General features: G+C 43.3%; 1 protein-coding gene across 1 annotated transcript; it reads left to right on the top strand.

The window, feature by feature from the left end:
• Window positions 1-732: 732 nt before the first annotated feature.
• Window positions 733-16,025, top strand: Fam124b (family with sequence similarity 124 member B). The gene is made up of 2 exons (XM_036173628.1): window positions 733-1,464; window positions 15,349-16,025. Exons 1-2 carry the CDS (start codon window positions 733-735, stop codon window positions 15,970-15,972), a joined length of 1,356 nt encoding a protein of 451 aa, XP_036029521.1. The 3' UTR covers window positions 15,973-16,025.
• Window positions 16,026-21,290: the final 5,265 nt, after the last annotated feature.

The following is a 21,290-nucleotide window of genomic DNA, read 5'->3' as shown; positions in this document are numbered from 1 at the left end:
ATTGTGTCTAGGAAGGCGCACTGTCTGCAAATTTGCATGAACCAAAGGCGACTTAGTTTCTTAATGTTATTTTAGCACACCCAGAGTGTTAGTTCAGCCAGTTCAACAGTCTTCTTTGTGACCTAGTATAAAATGGTCAAAAATGAAATAAAAGAGATGGTGGCTGAGGGCTCTGGCAAGCGGACAAGATTGGGAGTGGTTTAACAGAAGGCATTCTATTCAGGTGGCCTGGGAGGCCACTGTAAACATCAGGATATTTAAGTAGGAAGTCAGAGCCCATTGTGGTCCACCCAATGGATGTCTCTTCAGTGTAACAGAGCTCCAGATTGCTATCAGTGAAACAGAGCCGCCTCCTGTTCCTCTAAGCCTGGTCATTTCCTCTACTGAGTTGAATGTAAGAACCACCCACTGGCGTGGTTCTCGGCATTATAGGTTTTTAGGTCAAACAGGAACCCCAGTGAATGCCTGAAAAAGCCAAACACATAGTTACATCTGCCCAGACCGGATGACATGGAGCTACTGCTGTTGTGTGTAGAGAAGTCCACACTTGAGCGACATTCCCTGCTGGAGCATTGGAGGAAACCGGGAGCATGTGCAATCTGGCTAAGAGCTTGGGTCAAAAGTGGTTGAAGTTTTTCTAGAGGGCTCGGTGTGAGGCCCTGGTTCATCTTAGAAGGCTGAACAGTGGGCCCTGCTGGGTGGCCTTCTTTATCATCTTCACCTAGGCCTGCCATGGATGAGACACAGGAGTCGCTAGCCTTGACTGTGCATCTTCTTGCTGACACTGGGAACGGTTCGTTTCTGCAGCAGGCTCTGGACCAACTCCTGGATTGCATCTGCCCAGAGGTGCGTCTCTTCCTGGTGTCTGAACGGGCCAGACCAGTGAATTACCATGAGAAGTACCACCCTCGGCGGGCCCGCTTCCCAGGGATGTCGGTTTTGCTCTTTCTTCAGGAAAGCCTGGGACAGGAGCGGCTGTTTCGAGTCTTGGACTTCCTACAGCATTCACCTTGGCAGGGTTTCCCTACCCAGCATGCACAGGGGAGGCCTTGTCCCTATCTCCCTGCCAACCAGGAATTCTACAGCCTGCACAACCAGATGCCAGTGTGGGGCATGAGGCCGGTGCATTGTGGCACTGATATCCTCAGAGTGACTCTGTATTGCAGTTTTGATAACTACGAAGACGCCATCAGATTGTATGAGATGATCCTACAGAGAGATGCCACCGTTCAAAAGAGCAACTTCTGTTTCTTTGTTCTCTATGCCTCCGAGGGCTTCAGCCTGCAGCTCTCTCTGAAGCAGCTGCCCCTGGGAATGCCAGTGGACCCCAAAGAGTCTTCTGTGCTGCAGTTCAAGGTTCAAGAAATGGGCCAGCTGGTGCCTCTTCTCCCCAATCCGTGTGTGCCCATCAGCAGCACCAGGTGGCAGACTCAGGACTACGATGGCAACAAGATTCTGCTGCAGGTATTTTATTTGTTACATTTCTGGTGTGTAACAGGGTTACTAGAGTTGGTAGGACCAGAGCCAGGGCCCTGGAAACTCAAACAAGTTAGGCTTGGCCATCCATCCTCAATTGAAAAGGTGATTAATAGTGAGAGACAGAGAAAGGAGATCGATCCAAAATGGATACACTGGGAGAAGAGTAAGTGAAGAGGTCCAGTGGCCCCTCCCCCTGGCATGAAGTTTAGGTTTAAATAGAGGGCAAGAAGTATGCAGAGATAACTAAGCAGTCCTGGTCTGGGTGTGGTCCCAGTTATCCGTCATTGTCTCAGCTCCAACCTCTACTGCGGAACAGCCGGGCAAGTGGTGAAATCTTTCTGGGAGTCAAGCTCCTCCTCTGGCAACCATCAGGGCCCAGCTTTCCCTCCTCTGCAGCATGAGATTCCTGGGGGAAATTTGAGTTTCTTGGAATCCATTGTGTTATTAGTCTGCTAGCCGAAGGGAGGGGCACATGCTTGTCTTTAAAATAGCCTCATCCCGGTCAGGACAGTCACACAAGCACATGGAAAGGTGTGATGCTCTCTCTGGGAGGACCCTAGAGGTAACTGACTCAGTGGGTTTCAAACTGTTTGCATAGTAAGAGTCTTGGAAGGCTTTAGATTTCTTCACGCCAAGGTGCACCACAGTCTCGTTAGATCAGCAAGCCTGGGGGGACCCAGAGCACTTCTTACAAAAGAATAAAAGAGCTCATTGTGTGATTCTGATATGTACTGCAGTTGACAGTCAGACTTCAGACTTTACAGGCTCCTCATGTGTCAGGTAAGAAATATCTGATGTGTATGAACTTTTAGCTAAAAAGCTGCAGAGTTAGACCATGCTCCCTCCCCAGGATGCCCTTCACCATACCTGTCACTCGTCTGCACACACATTACACACTTAGATGCAGTAATAATATTACTGGAAGTCTTGGAGCTTCTTGCCAGAGTCGAAGATGTTACTAGGATAATAGCGCTCTCCCTTCAGTTCTTAGTCTCATTGATAAAGGAACTGAAGGACGGACTCAGGCAGAAACTCAAGGACAGATTTCTTGGAGTTCAAAAGAAGGAGAAGGAGAAGAGAAGAAACAATTCAGTGCAGGCAAGTTGTAAATCTTAGCAGCCAGAGTAGGAAGATAAGAAAGAGAAAGAGAAAAATCATGCTGTTTGAATAAAGTCTGCATGAAGGTCAGCCACATAGCCAGGGGGGAGCCTTAGAGAAGGAGTAAAGGCCAAAGTGTTATGGAAAGCACACTGAGAAAAGGGATAGAAAAAACAGGAAATGTTACACAGGAAGAGCAGCCGGGCTTAGGAAGTAGCACAGGTCCTTCCAGGTTGCTGATCCAGGCTACGGCAACAATGTCATGAGCTCTTTCCACAGACGTAAGGAAGGGTGAGTTGTAACAGCGTTTGGGAATGATAGATTTGCAATACCATTGGCTTCATTTTGCAGCATTTTCTACCACTGTCAAATTTAAGCACAAATCAAATTCAACTCCCAGAATGTCTTCTAAAGACAATCTGAAAAATCACCCTTTCCAGCCATCCAACTGACGCTAAACACAGCCAGGTGTTTACCTAATCATGATGGCTGCCATGTGCTCTCCCCTTATGGCATATGATGTGGCAGCCTAGCTTTAACACGTAGTAGCTGTTGTGACCTTAGCTCAATGAAGGTGATAACTGGCATCTTCCTGCATGAAGGTTGTTAATCTGCATGAAATGACATAACACTCATAAACACATGTCATTATATTTTAGTTACTGTTGTGCACATTACGCCCTGTACTAAGATTTTCCAATCACTAATTTTGTTAATCCTTATAACAATCTAAGAAGTCACTACCGTTCCTTACAGATGAGAAGACCGAGGCACAGCTTTTGTCCAAGATAGAGCGAGGATGTGTCTCTATCAGGTCTCAAAGTAGCACCGAGAAGGTGGGACATAGGGGATGGGCAGGGTGGTGGCAGTCCCCGTGCTTATAAATGTGCAGAAGGTATATGACAGTCAAAGCAAATCCTGTGGTGTCCGTCCTTGGGAAACGACCAGAACTGTCCTTAAGGCCTAGGATATGAAATAACACTAGGTAGCGACTGTTGCCCTTCCCCCATCCATTGGCCTTAGTTCATAAAACATGATGTATACAGATTCTGTAATAAATAAATCCTTTCCTTTTTCCTTTGAGTAAAACACAGGAGATATTTATTGAGCAAAAGTGAAAGCTCCAGATAGCTGGGAGAGGATCCCCTAAAACCTGTTCTTAGATATATTACTGGGGAAATCATGGTTCATTTTTATAAGTTCTTTATCTTACTGAGAAAAGAATTTAAAAATAGACCCAATGTGAGGGAGATGTCTCAGCTGGTAAAGGTGTTTGTGGCCAAGCCCAAGGGCCTGAGTTGAATTTCTTTCCTCTTTTTATTTTGTTTTGTTTTTGTTTTTGTTTTGTTTTTTTGAGACAGGGTTTCTCTGTGTACCTTTGGAGCCTTTCTTGGAATTCACTCTATAGCCCAGGCTGGCCTCGAACTTACAGAGATCTACCTGCCTCTGCCTCCCGAGTGCTGGGATTAAAAGCATGCACCACCACCACCCGCCTTGAGTTCAATTTCTAGGATTCACATGGTGGAAGCTGAGAAGTGTCTCCCACAGAGTTGTCGTCTGACGTCCACTCACACTGGGGTCACCAAGCAATTGCCTTATTCACTACCTTTTTGCTTAGATGCTTCGTGTACAACTCCCCAACTCCCCAGACATCTGAACTTCCGCATTTAGCTCTGGTTAATCTCCAGAACTTAAAATAAGCATCCCTGGCATGTAGTAGGGAGCATGTCCTTATTCACTCCTATTCTGAAGGCTAAGTAATGTTTAAATGGGAGACGCAGTTACATAATTAGTTACATCAGAAAGTTGAATCAAATTTGGGGAGACTAGAGAAGTTTTTGATGAAGGGAAATCCAGTAAGGAATATGAAAATAACTCCATTGTCTCGAGATGTTTTAGAAGTCCCACCACCTGTGAAGTAGGACCCAGCATGTGTCCTTCATTCTAGCGGCCTCCCTTGCATTCTTCACTTTGTGCACCTTTTCACTTCAAAACACGGGTCTTGGGCACTTCTTCTTGATCTCTTTGTATCCATTTTCTTGTCATGAAAATGTCTGAGTAAAGAGTACAAATGGCTAGACTCTACTATGCTGTTGAAATTAGCATGTTGTCTCTACGGTACAGCCATTTTGCATTTAGAAGGTAGTGAGATGTTTTGGGTGCAAAACCCAGTGTAAACTTTCTTTGGATCAGTGTTAGGGCAATAGGGATGGATGAGGAATACTCTTACTTTTGCAACTAAGTGGTCCAGGCCTCAAATTAGCATACCTGGAGCCCAGTTCCTAGCTCTGCTACCTTGGTCTTAGCTCTATAATCAATTCATAATGGCCCAATAAAGTTTCTGGACTAGACTCCAATTGAACCAATATAGATTCTATGCTCTTTGCTGAGGTAATGATTGTACTCAAAGAATGGAGTTTTATGAGTGAAGTTAGTCCTGAGGCAAAGATCTAACCTTTACTCTAGCTGTTGTGTGAGGTCACACTGGTGTATGGAACTGTCACAAAAGGGTGAAAGTCCTGAAGGAAAATCAGAATGGTGGAGGAGATAATTGCTGAATGTTTGTAAATGAGCAAAGTTCACTCCAGAAAACAATGTCTATCACTGAGATAGTCAAAATCACAAATTAACCTCTCTACAGATAACACTTCATAGGGCCTGGGTGGAGGCAAAGAGGCCCGAGTGAGTCAGATGCTGAATCCAAGGGGCCAGGGAGAAACTTTCTTGAGGAGAAGTGCTGAGGAGGCCTGCATGAGCTAGATGTTACGGGACGGGCCAGCCATTGAAGGGAGGAAATGTGTCCTGAATGGAAGAGACAGTATACAGTTCACTACTTCCTTAGCAGGACACACTAACACATTGCCTGAGGCTGCATGGAACTGCAGTCAAGGGAGTGACATCATGACATGTGGATAGACAGGTGGCCAGAGGCCAGGTCATCAGAAATACGATCCATCCCAGGACAGGAGCATCAAGCAGGAAGGCATCTTAACTCCTGTGAAGGCAGTATTCCAACTAATGCTTCATATATATATGGCAGGCATGGGCATTCGTGTATGAGTGAATACTTGATAACTAGCTTCTATTCTAACTCTAGTATAATGTACAGTTGCTGATGGAGCCTGCGAACAGCACTCACGTGTATAATTTGTGTTATGAGAATCAAATCAAAGAATAGACCTGCAAGGGCTCTGTCATGTTGAAACTTCTGGAGGCCGTGCAGAAGCAGAGCAATTGCTGCCTTTGTGTATTAGAGGCTCTTAGCTCTCTCGCTAAGTGACACTGTCCACAAAACATTTTGTCATCACCCCAAAACAAAACTCCACACCCAGTAAACTGAATTTAGCATCCCTTCTTCCTACCAGCACTGGGCAGCCTATGCTCTGTTCTGTTTTCATGAACTCACCTGTTGAAGGCATTTCATAATATGGTTTCTCTGGAAATAAGCAATTTATTTGAGGACCTCTTCTTTGCATGTCCAAGCTGTGCTCACACAGACTTCATCAGCCTCTCTTCTCTTTGTTCTTGCCTTCCTGTTCTCCATTCCTCCACCTGACTCACCTCAGGCAGTGACACACTCCCACGTCTGCATTTACTAAGTACCTCGGTTGTACTGTGTTTAACAGGTGATACTTGGGGGTATTGCTGCTAGAGAATAGCAGGTTAGCATTGGTGGCTTGTCAGTGGATTGAGGAGTTTTACAAACAGTTTATGGAAAAGGCTCTTCAGTAAGTCTGGTGTTATTTAGAGTCTCTGCATATCTGCCCACTTCGTTTCTACACCATCATTTTTCCCATCTCAGAAAAATTCTTTGGTTACCTTTTTGAAAAACCGTCAGTGAGACACAATATTGTTTCCCTTCATAGGTGCAAGTCTGTGCCTCAATAGTTGAATTATTCTTCTATGATGCATTTTCTCATGTTTTTCAGGTTGAAACTCATATGAGGGATGAATGTGCTTCCTGATTATCATAGCTGCTAATGTTCTCTGAACTTGGGAAAACCTTGTTCTCAATTTGTGGCATTTTAGTTCTTAGAAAGATGAGCTCCCAGTGATCATAATTCCAATAAATGTGTGTCATTTGTTTTTTTGGCAAGAGAAGATTTATTCTCTCTCCAGAGATTTGTCCCAATCACTCAGAATTATGTTTCTTTGGGAAATTTCTCATTCTGACTGTCCACACTGCATTTCTAGATTGACAAGGCCTAAAGATCTTAAGCTCCTCTCTCTCTCTCTCTTTTGTTCTCCTGTCTAGGTTAGGAAGAGTACAGAAACATCCAGCTGTATGAAAAGAAAAAAAAAGCAATATTCACTTCAAATTCTTTTTCTTTTCTTTTCTTTTGTGTGTGTTTAGAGTTTTGAACATGCTCGGTTTGTGCTCTACTACTAAGTTACATGTCCCCATCTGACTTTTCTTAAAACAACTTCATGAGGTAACTCAATAATAGCCAGGAGCTTGATTTATAGATGTCAATTTCCATTAATTTTTCTCAAAAATATGAATTTTGTTAAGTGTTAAGTTTTATATGTTTAACAGGTACTGAGTTCTTGTTGTATAAGAACTTAGCATGTTGTAGGCAATGTTCTAAGTGTGAAAGGCGCTATGATGAAGATATCTATGATACCTTGGCAGTGTTCAGGGGTAGATGCAAAGGAGATGGACACATAACCCAGGACACAACAGAAGGGCAAGTTCTAAGGTCTGTGAGAAGAAACAACAGTTTTAGTGATGGTGAACACAGTCATGCTATATGCAGCATTCCTACATACTAGGCGCCGTTCTCATGTCATTTTCATGGCAATCCTGTGATGTTGGCACTTATCCTCTCTTACAGATGGGGAGTGGGAGGCATAGAAATATTAAGCAACTTGTCTAACGTCTCACAGCTGATCAGTGGTGAAGTTGCCAATTAGGAGTACCTAATGCAATGCAAATTGAGAAGACTTCCACAGAGAGACGATGTATAAACTCACAGGTGACAGAGGTTGGTTTCCAGGAAAAGGGCTCGAAGGAAGCCCTTGGAGATGGAACAGATGATACAGGTACAGAAGCAGTGGGAAAGAGCAAGCTCTGCCTACAGGGTGGAAAGAAGTTCAAAGGGGGAAAGTGATGACTCTTGGCTGTAGTGACTCCTTGCTGCAGATGGTCAAGGGCAAAGTAGGCTAATCAAAGTGTTGGACTTCATCTTGAGAGAAGGAGGAGGTCATTATGGGATAGTTAAAGCATCCCCCCCCACACACACACATACACATGAGGAGAGTTGAGAGTGGACCAGTTGGGAGGCAAGAGGATCATGGGGAGTTATATGGCTGCTGCAGGAATTTAGGTAAGACACGCTAAGCATTAAGGCTAATGGCAGTGAGTGGAGAGAGAAAGATCCATTAGAGTGATAGGAGGCAGAGTCCATGGGAACAGGTGACTGCTATACCCAGGGTATGGAAAGGGGCAGAGGAAGCGCTTGCTTGGGTAACATAGTGGTCATCAGGGAAACAGAGGAGAACAGAGTTTCTGTGCAGGCAGATGAATTCAGTGGTACAGAAGAGTTAGAGAGTGATGTGTTTGAGAGGGTGGTACCTGGAAGGGAGTTGGGTATGTAGATATGAAGCTTAAGAGGCAGATGTTTCTGCGAGCCTAGTTACTTTGATGACTAAAGGCATACATATCTGAGGTTGAGCTAGGCATATATGTAGAACAGCGGTGGGTCCGGACACCTTTAGCCAACTTCTATCTCCAAAAATATTTACATCACAATTCATAACAGTAGCAAAATTACAGTTATGAACTAATCACAAAAATAACTTTGTGACTGAGGGGAGGTCACCACAATATGAGGAACTGCATTAAAGGGTTGCAGCATTAGGAAGGTTGAGAACAACTGTATAGATTAAGAAGGCTTAGAGGAGTTGGAGAGATGGCTCAGTTGTTAAGAGCAGTGGCTGCTCTTTCAGAGGTCACAGGTTCAATTCCCAGCACTCACACAGCAGGTCACAACATCTGTAACTCCAGTTCCAGGGGATCTGTCACCCTCTTCTTATCTCTGCAGGCAAGAGGCATACACATGGTACACAGGCATACATGTAGGCAAAACTCGTACACATGAAATATAAATAATTTTTAAAAAGAGGGCTCAAGTCATCTCTGGATCACTGTGACATTATATGAATCATCTGAGAAAAAGACACCTTTATGGAAACTGAGAAAGGCAGAGGGAAAGGGGGAAATGCAAAGGAATATGTTGTCTGGAAACTTAAAGAGAACTGTAGGAGTGAAGGATAAAGATCACAGAGGAAAATCTTCCAGGAGCTAACGACAAAGTTGACAGTAGATGACTGTGGTACTAGCTGGTTTGTGAAATGGTATGGGGGTGGAGGTCATGGGAGGGCGGTTAGTAGGAAAAATGAAGGTATGGAGGTGGAGGTCATGGGAGGGCGGTTAGTAGGAAAAATGAAGGTAGACACTTTAGAAACAAATGTTTAATGAAGAGGAGTAGGGAGGAAGCTATGGTGGAAGAGAGGAGATAGGAGACTTGAGAAACCCTATTACTAGCTGAAAGGATTGAGGGGAAGGAGAGAGGTGGGGATGGGGGAAAGAAGAGAACAAAATGGTCAATAGGCTGGGGTCATGGAGAAGGCAGAGGGTAATGGAGATCACAACACGGGTAGGAGCTGGTCACTTCCCCATGGGCAGGATGACTGGAGCTGCAGGTCAGTTTGATGGTGGAAAGCTGTGAGCTGTCACTAAGGATGGTGTTTGCTTTCTCTGTCACAGAGGGAGTGATACCTGTGAGATGGTCATAAAGGGAGCTTGTCTCTAAAGTTTTCAGGACAGTTTAATAGGTGCAAAGCAGCCATGCTAACCAGAGAGGGATGACCAAGGGAACAGGAGGACTGGATGCAGCCTGGCTGAAGCTGGAAGCCACAGCTGCCTCACAGCACCAGCTTTCATAATCCTGTGCTTTTCTACACCCTAGGCCCAAGTTGAGAAAATGTGGATGCGCGTCTCCAATTCTGACTCCAATCCAAGGCTGGGAGTATTTGGTGGAAGTAATGACAGGCAGGGAGAAGAGGATGGCAGGGGGTGGTTGAAGCAATAGTTCTTGGCCTCACATTGGCTGTAGAATGCAGGGAGACAGGAGGACTAAGAGGCAGAAATCTGGGGACGGTGTTGGTGTTGAAAATCAGGTATAACATGAGAGCTGTTCTGGGCTTGTATTTGGGGCTTCAAAGGCAGAGCACTTTATAGGAGAGGAAATCCATGGGAAGGGCTAGGGTGCTAGGGAACCAGAACTGAGTAGAGAGTGTACCGGACTGGTTCAGAGGGGCCCAATGACTCTGAGGTCCAGGAGACTGCTGACACAGGCATAGCTGTGCCTTCCAGACCAATTTCATTCTAATTTGACTATATGGCAAGGGGAAGCAAACTTCTCTTTCTTTAATCTTTTAAAGCTTTATTTATTTATCACAAGAGAGAGAAAGGGGTGGAGGAGAATACATGTGTACACACACACACACACACACACACACACACACACACACACCTATATTAATAATGGCCAAAAAAACAAAATTAGCAGTTCAGCTATGTCAAGGAGAAGCCATAAAGTATACCATCATGATGGGCACTAGAGATCAGTAGGTAATTTGAGGGAGTCATTATTTCCTTCCACCATGTGGGTTCAGGGTATCAAATTCAGGTTATCTGGCTTAATGGTAAATGTCTTTACCACCTACCCATCTCATTGGCTTTCCTTTCCTTTTCTTTCTTTTTTCTTTCTTTCTTTCTTTCTTTCTTTCTTTCTTTCTTTCTTTCTTTCTTTCTTTCTTTCTTTCTTTCTTTCTCTCTTTCTCTCTCTCTCTTTCTGCCTTCTTTTCTTCCTTTCATATAACATTTTCTAAGAGTATATTCATTGCACACAATGATGAGTTTTATAAAGATTCATTAGTGTACTACATACTTCAATCATTTTCCTTCCTCTCTTTTCTCCATATGCTTGCCATTCCCTTTAAGTTCCTCATACAATCTCACTTCTATGTTCATGTCATGTATACACATACAATGTCCTGGTTAGTTTTAACTGAGTTTGTCATAATCTAGAATTACCTAGGATGAGAGTCTTTTTTTTTTTTTTAAAGATTATTTATTTATTATATATACAGTGTTCTGTTTGTATGCATGTCTGCACACCAGAAGAGGGCACCAGATCTCATTATAGATAGTTGTGAGCCACCATGTGGTTGCTGGGAATTGAACTCATGACCTCTGGAAGAGCAGTCAGTGCTCTTAACCTCTGAGCCATCTCTCCAGCCCTAGGATGGGAGTCTAAAAGAGGAATTATCTAGATCAGGTTAACCTGTGGACATGTCTGTGGGGTTGCCTTGATTGTTAGTTGATGTAGGAAGACCTAGCCCATTGTGGGTGGCACCATTCCCTAGGTATGGAGTCTGAGCAGTATAAAAGAAAACTAGCTGAGAACATAGCACACAATCAGGGTTGCACACATTATTTTATTCTGCTCTTGACTACAGATGTCATGTAACTAGCTGCTCAAATTCCTACCTTGACTTCCCTCAATGATGGGTTATAGCCTGGAATTTTAAGGCAGGCAAATCTGTTCTCCCATAAGCTGCTTTTTGTCGGGGTATTTGATCACAGCAACAGAAATAATACTAGAACATATGATATTATATGTACATTATAATATATAATAGTATCTGTATAAAATGTAGGATCCACAAATGAAAGAATGCTTGATATATATCTTTTTGAGTTCAACATATTTTTGCTTAATATAATAATCTCCAATTGTGTTCATTTTCTGCAAATGGCTAACTGGAGCTCCATTGTGTGAATGTGTGTCGTATTTTCTGTATCCATTCATCTCTTAATGGGCATAGGCTGATCCCGTAAATTGGCTGTTATGGATGGTGCTGCAATAGACATGGATTTCCAGTATGCTTGTGGGACTAGCACTCTGAGATGTATATCTGAAGAGTCCTAAGTCAACACACCACAGACTTCTCTTTCTGACAACAGTTGCTAGAAAATGAAATGGGGCCTGCAGAGTCAAACCTAAGGATTTGCTTCTCCAAACTGGGTAATCTAACATTGCTCAAGAATGATTTTGGATAAGGGATATCCAATCTCTAATAAGCTATTTTTATTAAAAAACAAATGGATGAAGGGGCTGGAGAGATGGCTCAGCAGTTAAGAGCACTGGCTGCTCTTCCAGAGGTCCTGAGTTCAATTCCCAGCAACCACATTGTGGCTCACAACCATCTGTAATGAGATCTGGTGCCCTCTTCTGGCCTGCAGGCAGAACACTGTATACATAATACATAAATAAATCTTTAAAAAAAAACTCAAATGGATGAAAAAAGAAAGACAGGAAGGGAGAAGAGAAAATGAAAGGGAAGAAACCGAATGAACAGAGATAGTGAAATGGAATTAGGTGATGTAGTGACCAGCAGTGTTCCAGGAGGTCAGTTGTTCACAACACAGCTACCTGGACACAGCTCTTCTGTGTCCATGGAAGCAGCTTCCACATTTGCTATGCATTTGACACACTAGGGGAATGGGAACATTTTTTATTACCCACGTTACATCCTTACTTGGATACACTTGAATTTTAAGGGTGGGACACTAGGGCCTTTTAATTGATCCCCAGGTGACTGCAGTGTACAGCAAAGCTTGGGGACAGATGTCTCCCATGGGTTTGTCAAAGGGCACATATTAAGGTGCAGTGGACATCCATGCAGCAAAGGCTCCTCAATGCTGGCAGGAACTGGTTCAGACAAAAGCACCATGCTCACATGAGCTCCATCTTGGAATCCCACTGGTGGATTAGGGACATCTAGATGTGTGCAGTACATTTATTTAGAGAATTGGCTTGGCCCATGGGTGGCATCTAAGGATTCTAGAGTGGTGGTTTTTAATCTATATTTTAAAAAGCCCACAGTCCTAGAAGTGGGAGTTGGAACTGAGGAAGGTCTAGCACTCAGGGTTACCCCTATGCTACAGCCTCCAAGCTTCTTTGGTACAACTGCTTCATGGTTTGGGGCTCCCAGGTAAAGAATTTTAGAAAAAAGACTTTGTCTGAAAGAGGGTGAGAGAGAGAGAGAGTGTGAGAGTGAGAGGGAAAATGAGTGAGAACCACTGACTCATTGATCTAGAGAGCCTCTGGAGAGATTGGACAGTTATGGGACAGGAACTAAGAATAGATTTCCATTTTTAAATGATTGGAAAAGAAATATGAAACATGAAAATGTCACAAAATTCAAGTTCCAGGGCCCACAAATAGAAACGTATTGAATTGCAGCCCCACCATTCATTGGTGGCTTGCGTCTGGCAGCTCTGCTGAGCCGAGTAGCTGGGCTGATATCACCCTGGCGAGACAGTCACTACATGGCCCTTCCACAGGACATATGTGAAACTTCTAAAAGGAGAAATAAATGTCCCTGTTATTTTGGGGGATTGATTTTTGCAGTTTCTCTATTTCTATCACAGAGCAAATTTAGAAGAAAGCACGTATGCCTGTCATTTGCAAAAAAATAAATAAATAAAATTGTGTATGTATTTGATAATTGACTAAAGAAAAAAAACTGCTTTTCCACACCACCACCACCACCCCCACCCTCGTCCCGACTTCTGCCTTCTTGCTTTGGGAGACAAATGTACAGTTCTCTCTTTTCCTCTTCAAATTTCCTCTTCCAAGACTATTTTTTAGGGTGATGTTAGTCCACATCACAGCCAGCTCTTACAGCATAGAGAGCTCTACCCTGACCCCACAGACAGCCTCTTCTGCTCTCAACCTCTGTGAAAGCTCTTCAGCTAGGGGGTGGCCTCATATGCCACTCTCCCATCCATGCCAGAATTTTGGCTGGCCGGATTTGTGCAGGAAATCATAGAGCTACCATGAGTTTGTGAGTACCGAGAGCCGTGTTCTGGCCGTAAGACAGCATTTCTCAAGACATTTCCTCCTTCAGTTCTTACATTCTTCCCACTCCCCTCTTCCATATTATCTGAGCCTTGCTGTATGTGTGAGGAGGGACTTGATATAAATGAGTTTATTCCTAGCGTCTTGATCATTTGGGAGTCTCTGCATTAACCACCGCCCACTGAGAAGAAGCTTTGGTGACCAAGGTTGAGAGCAGTACTAATCTATACGTGTAACATAAATCGTTAGAAGACAGTTTGACAACGTGACCATTTAGCAACAAAACTTCTTTCCTAAGGCCTATGAACTAACTCCCAGGCAAGGCCATGGGCTTTGACTAGGCATAGATTCTCTCCTATGGAGAAGGCCTGAAATCTGACTGTCAATCTGTTCGTTTCCTCCATAACAGTCATGAGCCAATGGGCATGTTTTGGCTAGAATTGGTATTATAACATGCAGGGTCTAGTGCTAGAAAAGAAAAACAGTGATGTCTTTTCTTCCCAACTGGCCTGTGTATTAGCGTTCAGCATTAGCTGGCAGATAGCAAGTTTCTTAGTCAGTTGATTTCTCAATGTCCTGTAGCCAAAGTACATGGTTTCTTACCTTCTAGCTCTGGTGGGGAACCAAGAGTAATGACAATAGCCTGTACTATTGTAGTGCCTGTGAGGACTCCCTGAACAATAACTCATAGAGAGATGCTAGATACCAAAGTCTATGGTGAAAATCGTCACTTCCAGAAATCGTCTTGGGAGAGCACTGTGAAAGAGGTGGCATGCCAATTTCCCTGGAATCCAAGGATGGAAAGAGAAGGCATGGGGATTTTGCTGACCAATATTGTAAGATTGGAACCAGAATGCAAGTTGTGTGAATTAAAATGATAGAGCATGTGTGTAAGTAGTCTTTTCCATCTTCCCAGATGATGCTATGCTCTACTGTATATAAATGGCACCTCAAGAAAATAAGAATATTTGAATATTTGAAAAGGTACTAGCCTATTAGCCTGCCTGGGGTACCCACATGTCTTAGACATATCTAAAAGGGATATTGTTGGCAGAAGTTTCCTATCCTGACTGCCCAGTCCCAAATAACCATTCTGAGTCTTAATATTAATTACAAATGCTTGGCCAAAAGCTCAGGCTTATTACTGATTAGCTCTTACATTTTAAATTAACCCATATTCCTTATTTATGCTCTGCCATGTAGTATATTAGCATGGCATGTTCTCCTGCTCTCTCTGAGTCTGGCTGGCGACTCCTGACTCTGTCCTTCCTCATCCCATCATTCTCAGTTTGGCTCTCCTGCCTAACTTGATACTGTTCAGCTAATGGCCAGTCAGCTTGTTCATTAAACCAATCATAGCAACATATATTCACACAGTGTAAAGGAATGTTTCTTTATTAGCATGAACTAGGAGAGGTATCATCAGTGTTGGAAGACTGAATTCCCATTCTGGTCCTTATCTTGCTTGTGGTAATAGGCTTTGACTATTGTCGGTTGTAATACATCACTTAAATTATCTGGCAAGGCCACTGAGCAACATTTGCACGGGCCTTTGAGTGTTTAAACTGCTAGATCTACAAAAAGTGTGGTGATGTCAAGTGATCATTTTGTTCCCAAAGTCTTGTCATTGTCAAAAACTTAGTAAGTCCAGGAATGAGAGCAAGATGTTTGGAGCCAGTGCTGATCATTTACATCAGATTTATGTCTCGCTTCTGCTCACATGGCTGGACATCTACTGTGGTGTGGTATAGTAGAGGATGGCCGAGGCACCCAGTGCTTCTGGCCATTGACCAGGGGAAACCGTGTTTCATTGGTTCTTCTTTTCCTTGTCTCCTAGGTCCAACCGAAGGCAGGACTTGGTGTTAGGAATGGCGAGTGTTCCTTCCTACAGGGCAGCCTGAGAGGTGACAGGCATGGGCAGGGTTCCAGGCTGAACTCGGTTTCCACCCAGAGAACCTTAGAGCCACGGAGCCGGAGGACCAGGAGCCGCAGGTTCAAAGTACACTCTTTGGAGCTTCCACAGCCCACTGGGACCTCGGAAACCTGTAGTGACCCTTTGTGGAGAAGCCCTGGCTGGTCCTCCCTGGCCGACAGCACAGCCACAGGCACGCGGCAGCACCGCCTGTCAATCCCCATCGAACCTGAGACGAGAATGGATGTTCTTAAGGAAAACAGCTCCCAGAAACTCGAGGCGGAGACAAATGTCGACACCGGCTTCACCATCATCAACTCCAAACCCAGACAATCTTTTCTGAGCAGATTTCCCCGGGATTTTCAGAGCAGTCAGCCACCATGCCGCTTGTCAGGCTCTTCCTTCGAGGTGACTGCTTCTCCAAACCAAAAAGTCTTTAAGGATAGACTCCGCCCACTGTCACTTCCTGGTCAAAGGGACTTTGGTGCAAAAACGAGAATCTCAAAATGTCCTGTCCAGGGTGAAGAGAAAGAAGAATTCTTTATATAGCATGAAACAAACGTGTTTCTGTAAGACACAAGATAAGATAGAATGTTCTAGAAACGAAGCATTGTATTAGTTGTTTTTCTCATTGAAATATCTGACAAACACAATTTAAGGAAGGGTTTGTTTTCGACTCATACTTTAGTGGGAAGGTCCACTCATGGCTGGGGAGTCATGGAAGCGGGAGTGAAAGGCATCTGATTAAGTACCTTTATACTCACGTAGCAGAGCGGGAAGGGGATGCTGGGGTTCAGCCTGCCTTTTCCTTGTTCCATTGGGACTCAGGCCCATGGGAAGGTGCTGCCCACTTTCAGGGTGGGTCTTCCTTCATCAGTGAAGTCTTTCTGGAAACACCCTTACCCGGAGGAGGTGCGTTTCCATGGTGAGTCTGAATCCAGTTAAGTTGACAATGCAGATTAGATCTACAAACACTGATCCAGGATCGTCCAGTTTCTTACTCATTGGAGAGGGCCCCAGGCTCTCAATGCACAAGTTCATACTGCTTTCGCTTGCAGCAGTAGACGTCCTTGGAGAGCTGATAGTTTGCTAGCTCGCTGGAAGAGAACACAGCCAGGCAGAGGAAGAAAGCCCAATGCCTGACCTCCTCAGCAGCACACTAACCCAGCTACATGTGTTGGTTCAGCATCTATCAGAACATTGGCTTTGATTGCGAATGAATCCGATGTGTTATGCATATCTGATTAGTGTGTGTAATATAGTTTTAATTTTTTACTTGAGGTTGCAAAGCTTTTATCCCCCTGGACAGTGTGAACTATTTATTCTTTAGTGCTTTTTAATTTTTATGTGACCTCCTTTTGTAAGTAGGCCCTATTTACCACATACTCTCTTGTGGGTTTGCTTTTAAAGTTCTTTGCAACTGAAATGAGAGAAAATGCAAAGTGTTTTAAAAATTATACCCCCTCCCCCCAGTTTAATTAGGAAAAAATACCAGAATCCAGAAAGCTAGGTTAAAATGAATGCTAGACTCTGAGATGTTCTATTTCTCATTTGTTTATTCCCTACTCCAAAGAGGGCAGCACTTCTTGTTAAAAAAAAAAAAAAAAAAAACAAGGAAGGCATGGGATGATTAGAAAATTCCAGATCTCCACTGAGCATGGCAGAAAGGTTGTGCTGACTGAGACTTGGGAACTAGGTGTATTTTGGGGGTTCCCAGGGCTTCCTGCAATTCTTATTCATTCATTTATATGTTCACTCAATAAATACTTTTGCATGCCCTAAGTATTCATGGATATAATAGTTAGACCTTTTGTGGCCATCAAACCCAAAAGGTAGTGATGGTTTTGCAACTGCGATAGTCTACTGAACCAACTCTTGAAAAAGGTGTTGAGATTCAGACTTACTCCACAATCTAGGCCCACATTTGCCATATAAAGATGCACTGTCTTAGTTATGTGTCTTGTTGCTTTGATCAAATACCACAGCAAAAGCCAGTTAAGGGAGGGAGGGATTATTTGGGCTGACAGTTGCAGGTTGCAATCCATCATGATGGGATACTCCTAGTGCAGGAGTGAGGTCTCTGGACACATTGCATCTGCAGTCAGCAAGCAAAGAGTGATGGGCAGGGCTGCGAAGCTGCCTTTCTCTTTGCCAGTGCAAGGAATACCCACCAACTTTTAGGCTGATTCCTCCCATCTCAATTAACCTAGTGAAGTTAGTCCTTCACAGGCATGCCCAAGGCTTGTTTCCTTGACCTTCTAACCCTATCACATTGACAACATTAACTGTTGTATGAGCATTTGTAACCTGCAAGTGGAGACTTCGAATATTATGAATTGCAGTTTACAGTCTTGAGCTCATAGTCACAAAGGACATATTCTCTGTTGCCCAGATGCTGGAGTTCAGGGGATTAGGTGTATACTCATGATTAAAAATAAATGGAGGCTGTTAGTGTCTGTGCTATTGGTTGTTCTGTTCAGGAAGTTGTCTCCTGTGCCAATACATTTGAGATTCTTTCCCACCTTCTTTTCTATCAGGTCCAGTGTATCTGGATTTATGTTGAGGTCTTTCATCCACTTGGTTTTGTGCAGGGTGATAGGTATGGATCAATTTGCATTCTTGACAACATCCAATTATCCAGCACCATTTATTGGAGATGCTTTCTTTTTTCCATTGTATAATTTTGGGTTCTTTGTCAAAAATCAGGTGTCTATAGGTATGTGGATTTATGTCTGTGTCTTTGATTTGATTCCATTGATCCATCTGTCTTTTTTATTTATACCAATATCATGCAGTTTTTATTACTATGGCTATGTAGTAGAGCTTGAAATCAAGGAAGTTCTTTCATTATACAGGATTGTTTTAGCTATCCCTGGATTTTTTTTTTTTTTTAATATGAAGATCCAATTCCAGTTCTTTTAAGATCTGTAAAGAATTGTGTTGGAATTTTAATGATGATTGCATTGCATCTGTAGATTGCTTTTGGTAAGATTGTCATTTTTACTATGTAAATCTCACTGATCCATGAGCATGGGAGATCTTTCCATCTTCTGATATCTTTTTCAATTTCTTTCGTCAAAGACTTGAAGTTCTTGTCATGCAGGTCTTTCACTTTCTTGCTTAGAGTTACACCAAGCAAGGATTGTAGGAGTCGAAGGGGTTAAGGACACCACAAGAAAACTCACAGAATCAACTAACCTGGGCTCATAGAGACGGAACCAAAAACCAGGGAGCCTGCATGAGACTGACCTAGGCATTCTGTATATGTGTTATAGTTATGGAGCTTGGTCCTCTTGTGGGACTCCTAACAGTGTGAGCAGGGGCTGTCTCTGACTCTTTTATGGATTTTTGGGACCCTGCTCCTCATACTGGGACACCTTGCCTGGCCTTAATACATGGGAGGTGCTTAGTCTTACTGCAACTTGATATGCTGTGTTTTGCTGATACTCATGGGAGACCTGCCCTTTCCTAAACAGGAACAGAGGAGGAGTGGATTGGGGGTCAGAACAGAGGGGATGGGTGGAGGGAGGGACTGGGAAGAGACTAGGGAGGAGATACTGCAGGATGTAAAATAAATAGATAAATAAATAAATTTATATTAAAAAAACGGAAACTGGAAAATGGCTCAGTGGTTAAGGGAGCTTGTCGCTCTTCTAAAAGGCACACATTTAGTCCCCAGCACCCAATTGGGCAGTGTACAACTGCCCGTAACTCTGGCTCTGAGGGATATGATTCCCTCTTTCAGTCTCCATGAGAACATGCATGCATGTAGTATGCATTCACACAGACATACATACACATCAAATAAAAATAAATATTTAAAAAAATATTTGATTCTGTGACCATCATTCTCTTGGATAGGTGTAATGTAAGAATTTACATGCTTATTTAACTACAGTCTTTTCTCCTCTCCCCTGTCTCTCTCTCTCCCTCCCTCCCTCCCTCCCTTCCTTCCTTCCTTCCTTCCTTCTCTCCCTCCCTCCTTCCCTCCCTCCCTCCCTTCCTTCCTTCCTTCCTTCCTTCTCTCCCTCCCTCTCTCCCTCCCTCCCTCCCCCCCTCCCTCCCTCCCTCCCTCCTTCCTTCCTTCCTTCCTTCCCTCCTTCCCTCCCTCCCTCCTTCCTTCCTTCCTTCCTTCCCTCCCTCCCTCCCTCCCTCCCTTCCTCCCTCCTTCCTTCCTTCCTTCCTTTTACGCATGGAAGCCAGGGTCTCAAGGATGCTTATGAGGCAAGTGCTCTAGGTGGTACACTCCCAGCCTCCAGCTCAATCTGTCAAGACCTGGAACACTTACACCCACCTGGAGAGAAGGCCTCGCTCAGGCACAGACAGATCTTGTGGATACATGTGCAGCCTGGGAACTGAGGAAAATTGCAGATGGATACCGACAGGAATTCTAAATTGATTTTTTTCTGCCCATTAAACATCAGAATAGCCTCATTGTATTTTCTCTCTACCTCACAGATTAAACTTTGATCTTAGAAAATAGTATGAGGGACTTAATGTTGGTGTGACTTCTTATAACAAAGGCTTTTTCAGAAACCTAATTTCAGTTGACAATTGAGTTGCCTATGAAAGCACAGCAGGGGCAAGTTTTAAATTTTCCTTATACTTTATGATGTTATTTAATTTCTTTAACATAATATATGGGTGAAGATATGAGTCCATGGAAATCATAAAGAATATTGAGAAGTCCAAATATGCACCTTACAAAATTGGCTTATAAAATAATGTACTCTTAAAATGTCACCCACTCTCTCCTATTCAATGTAAGAATCCAATTTACATTATAGGATGGAAATGTGAGTGGAGCAGGTTGGGATTTAAAATTCTCTATGTACGTGACCTTGAACATGGTGGCTCTTTGATTCTATAGTGACTTATCTACTGTAACAAAGGTTGTTAGCGAGAGCCCAGGTAATATATATGAAAATATCTGGATGTTATTAAGTGCTGTAAATGCAGAAGAGTTTTTTTATTATTATATTATATTTTATAGTTTCCTATATATTATAGTATTAATGTAACTGGCCCTTCAGGCCCACAGTTTAAAAATGTTATGAGACAAAAATTATTTTATGAGACAAATTTTAGTAAAATCAATGAGATTATAAAAAAGGGCAAATATATACTTAAGATTTTTTTAAGCTATGTATGCTACTTGTTTTACCTAACAGGAAGATGATGTACAGTAAATAAGGAAATACATCATAAAGTTCAATAATTATACACAAAAGAATAAGTTATGATCTGAGGGTGGTAGTGTTTGCCCAGCGTCCCAGGACTTTGGAAGGGAACAGAGCCATGGCTCACACTGAATTTTCTATTGATTAGAAACCTGTAAATTTCATGACCTTGTCATAGACCATCTTTAAAAGTTCCAGAAGCAGCTCAGGGCTGTCTGGCTTTCTAGAGCCTTCTCAAAGTCCCTGTATTGGGTTCCCCCTCCTTCCCGCTCTTCCTTCTCTTGGGCCATCACTCTTTCTTTTTATTCAACACCCTCCTTTCCTTCCCCTCTCCTCTTCTCCTGTGTGAACTCCATAGTGTGTATTCTTTACTTATTTTCCTCCCCTTAGTTTGTATGTTTGGTTTTGAGGATTCACAGGGGTGGGAGGTTGGGGGAGAAGGGCATTGATCTCATTGTGTAGCTCAGGTTGGCCCCAAACACAGTCAAGAAAGGGACAGAACTGTCTGGTGTTCTTCTTTAAGGCCACTAGTTGCAGCATCAGGGCCTCCCTGCCCCCCAAGACCTAGTAACCTCCAAAGGCTTTTCCAGATCCAATATACTGGATCCAATCCAAGGGGCTTGTTAGGATCCCCGTGCTAATTGAACTTAACGTCCTCATGTGTCATGATACTCTCTCTGTCTCTGT

The sequence above is a fragment of the Onychomys torridus genome, chromosome 23 (assembly GCF_903995425.1).
Source record: "Onychomys torridus chromosome 23, mOncTor1.1, whole genome shotgun sequence".
NCBI lineage: Eukaryota > Metazoa > Chordata > Mammalia > Rodentia > Cricetidae > Onychomys > Onychomys torridus.
Note: the sequence above shows the minus strand (reverse complement) of the source record. Positions and strands in the feature narration are given on the sequence as shown.

Coding starts and splice junctions, on each gene's coding strand:
- Fam124b (XM_036173628.1), top strand. CDS start 733: ATGGATGAGACACAGGAGTCGCTAGCCTTGACTGTGCATCTTCTTGCT. Junction 1,465..15,348: donor GCAACAAGATTCTGCTGCAG/GTATTTTATTTG, acceptor CTTGTCTCCTAG/GTCCAACCGAAGGCAGGACT.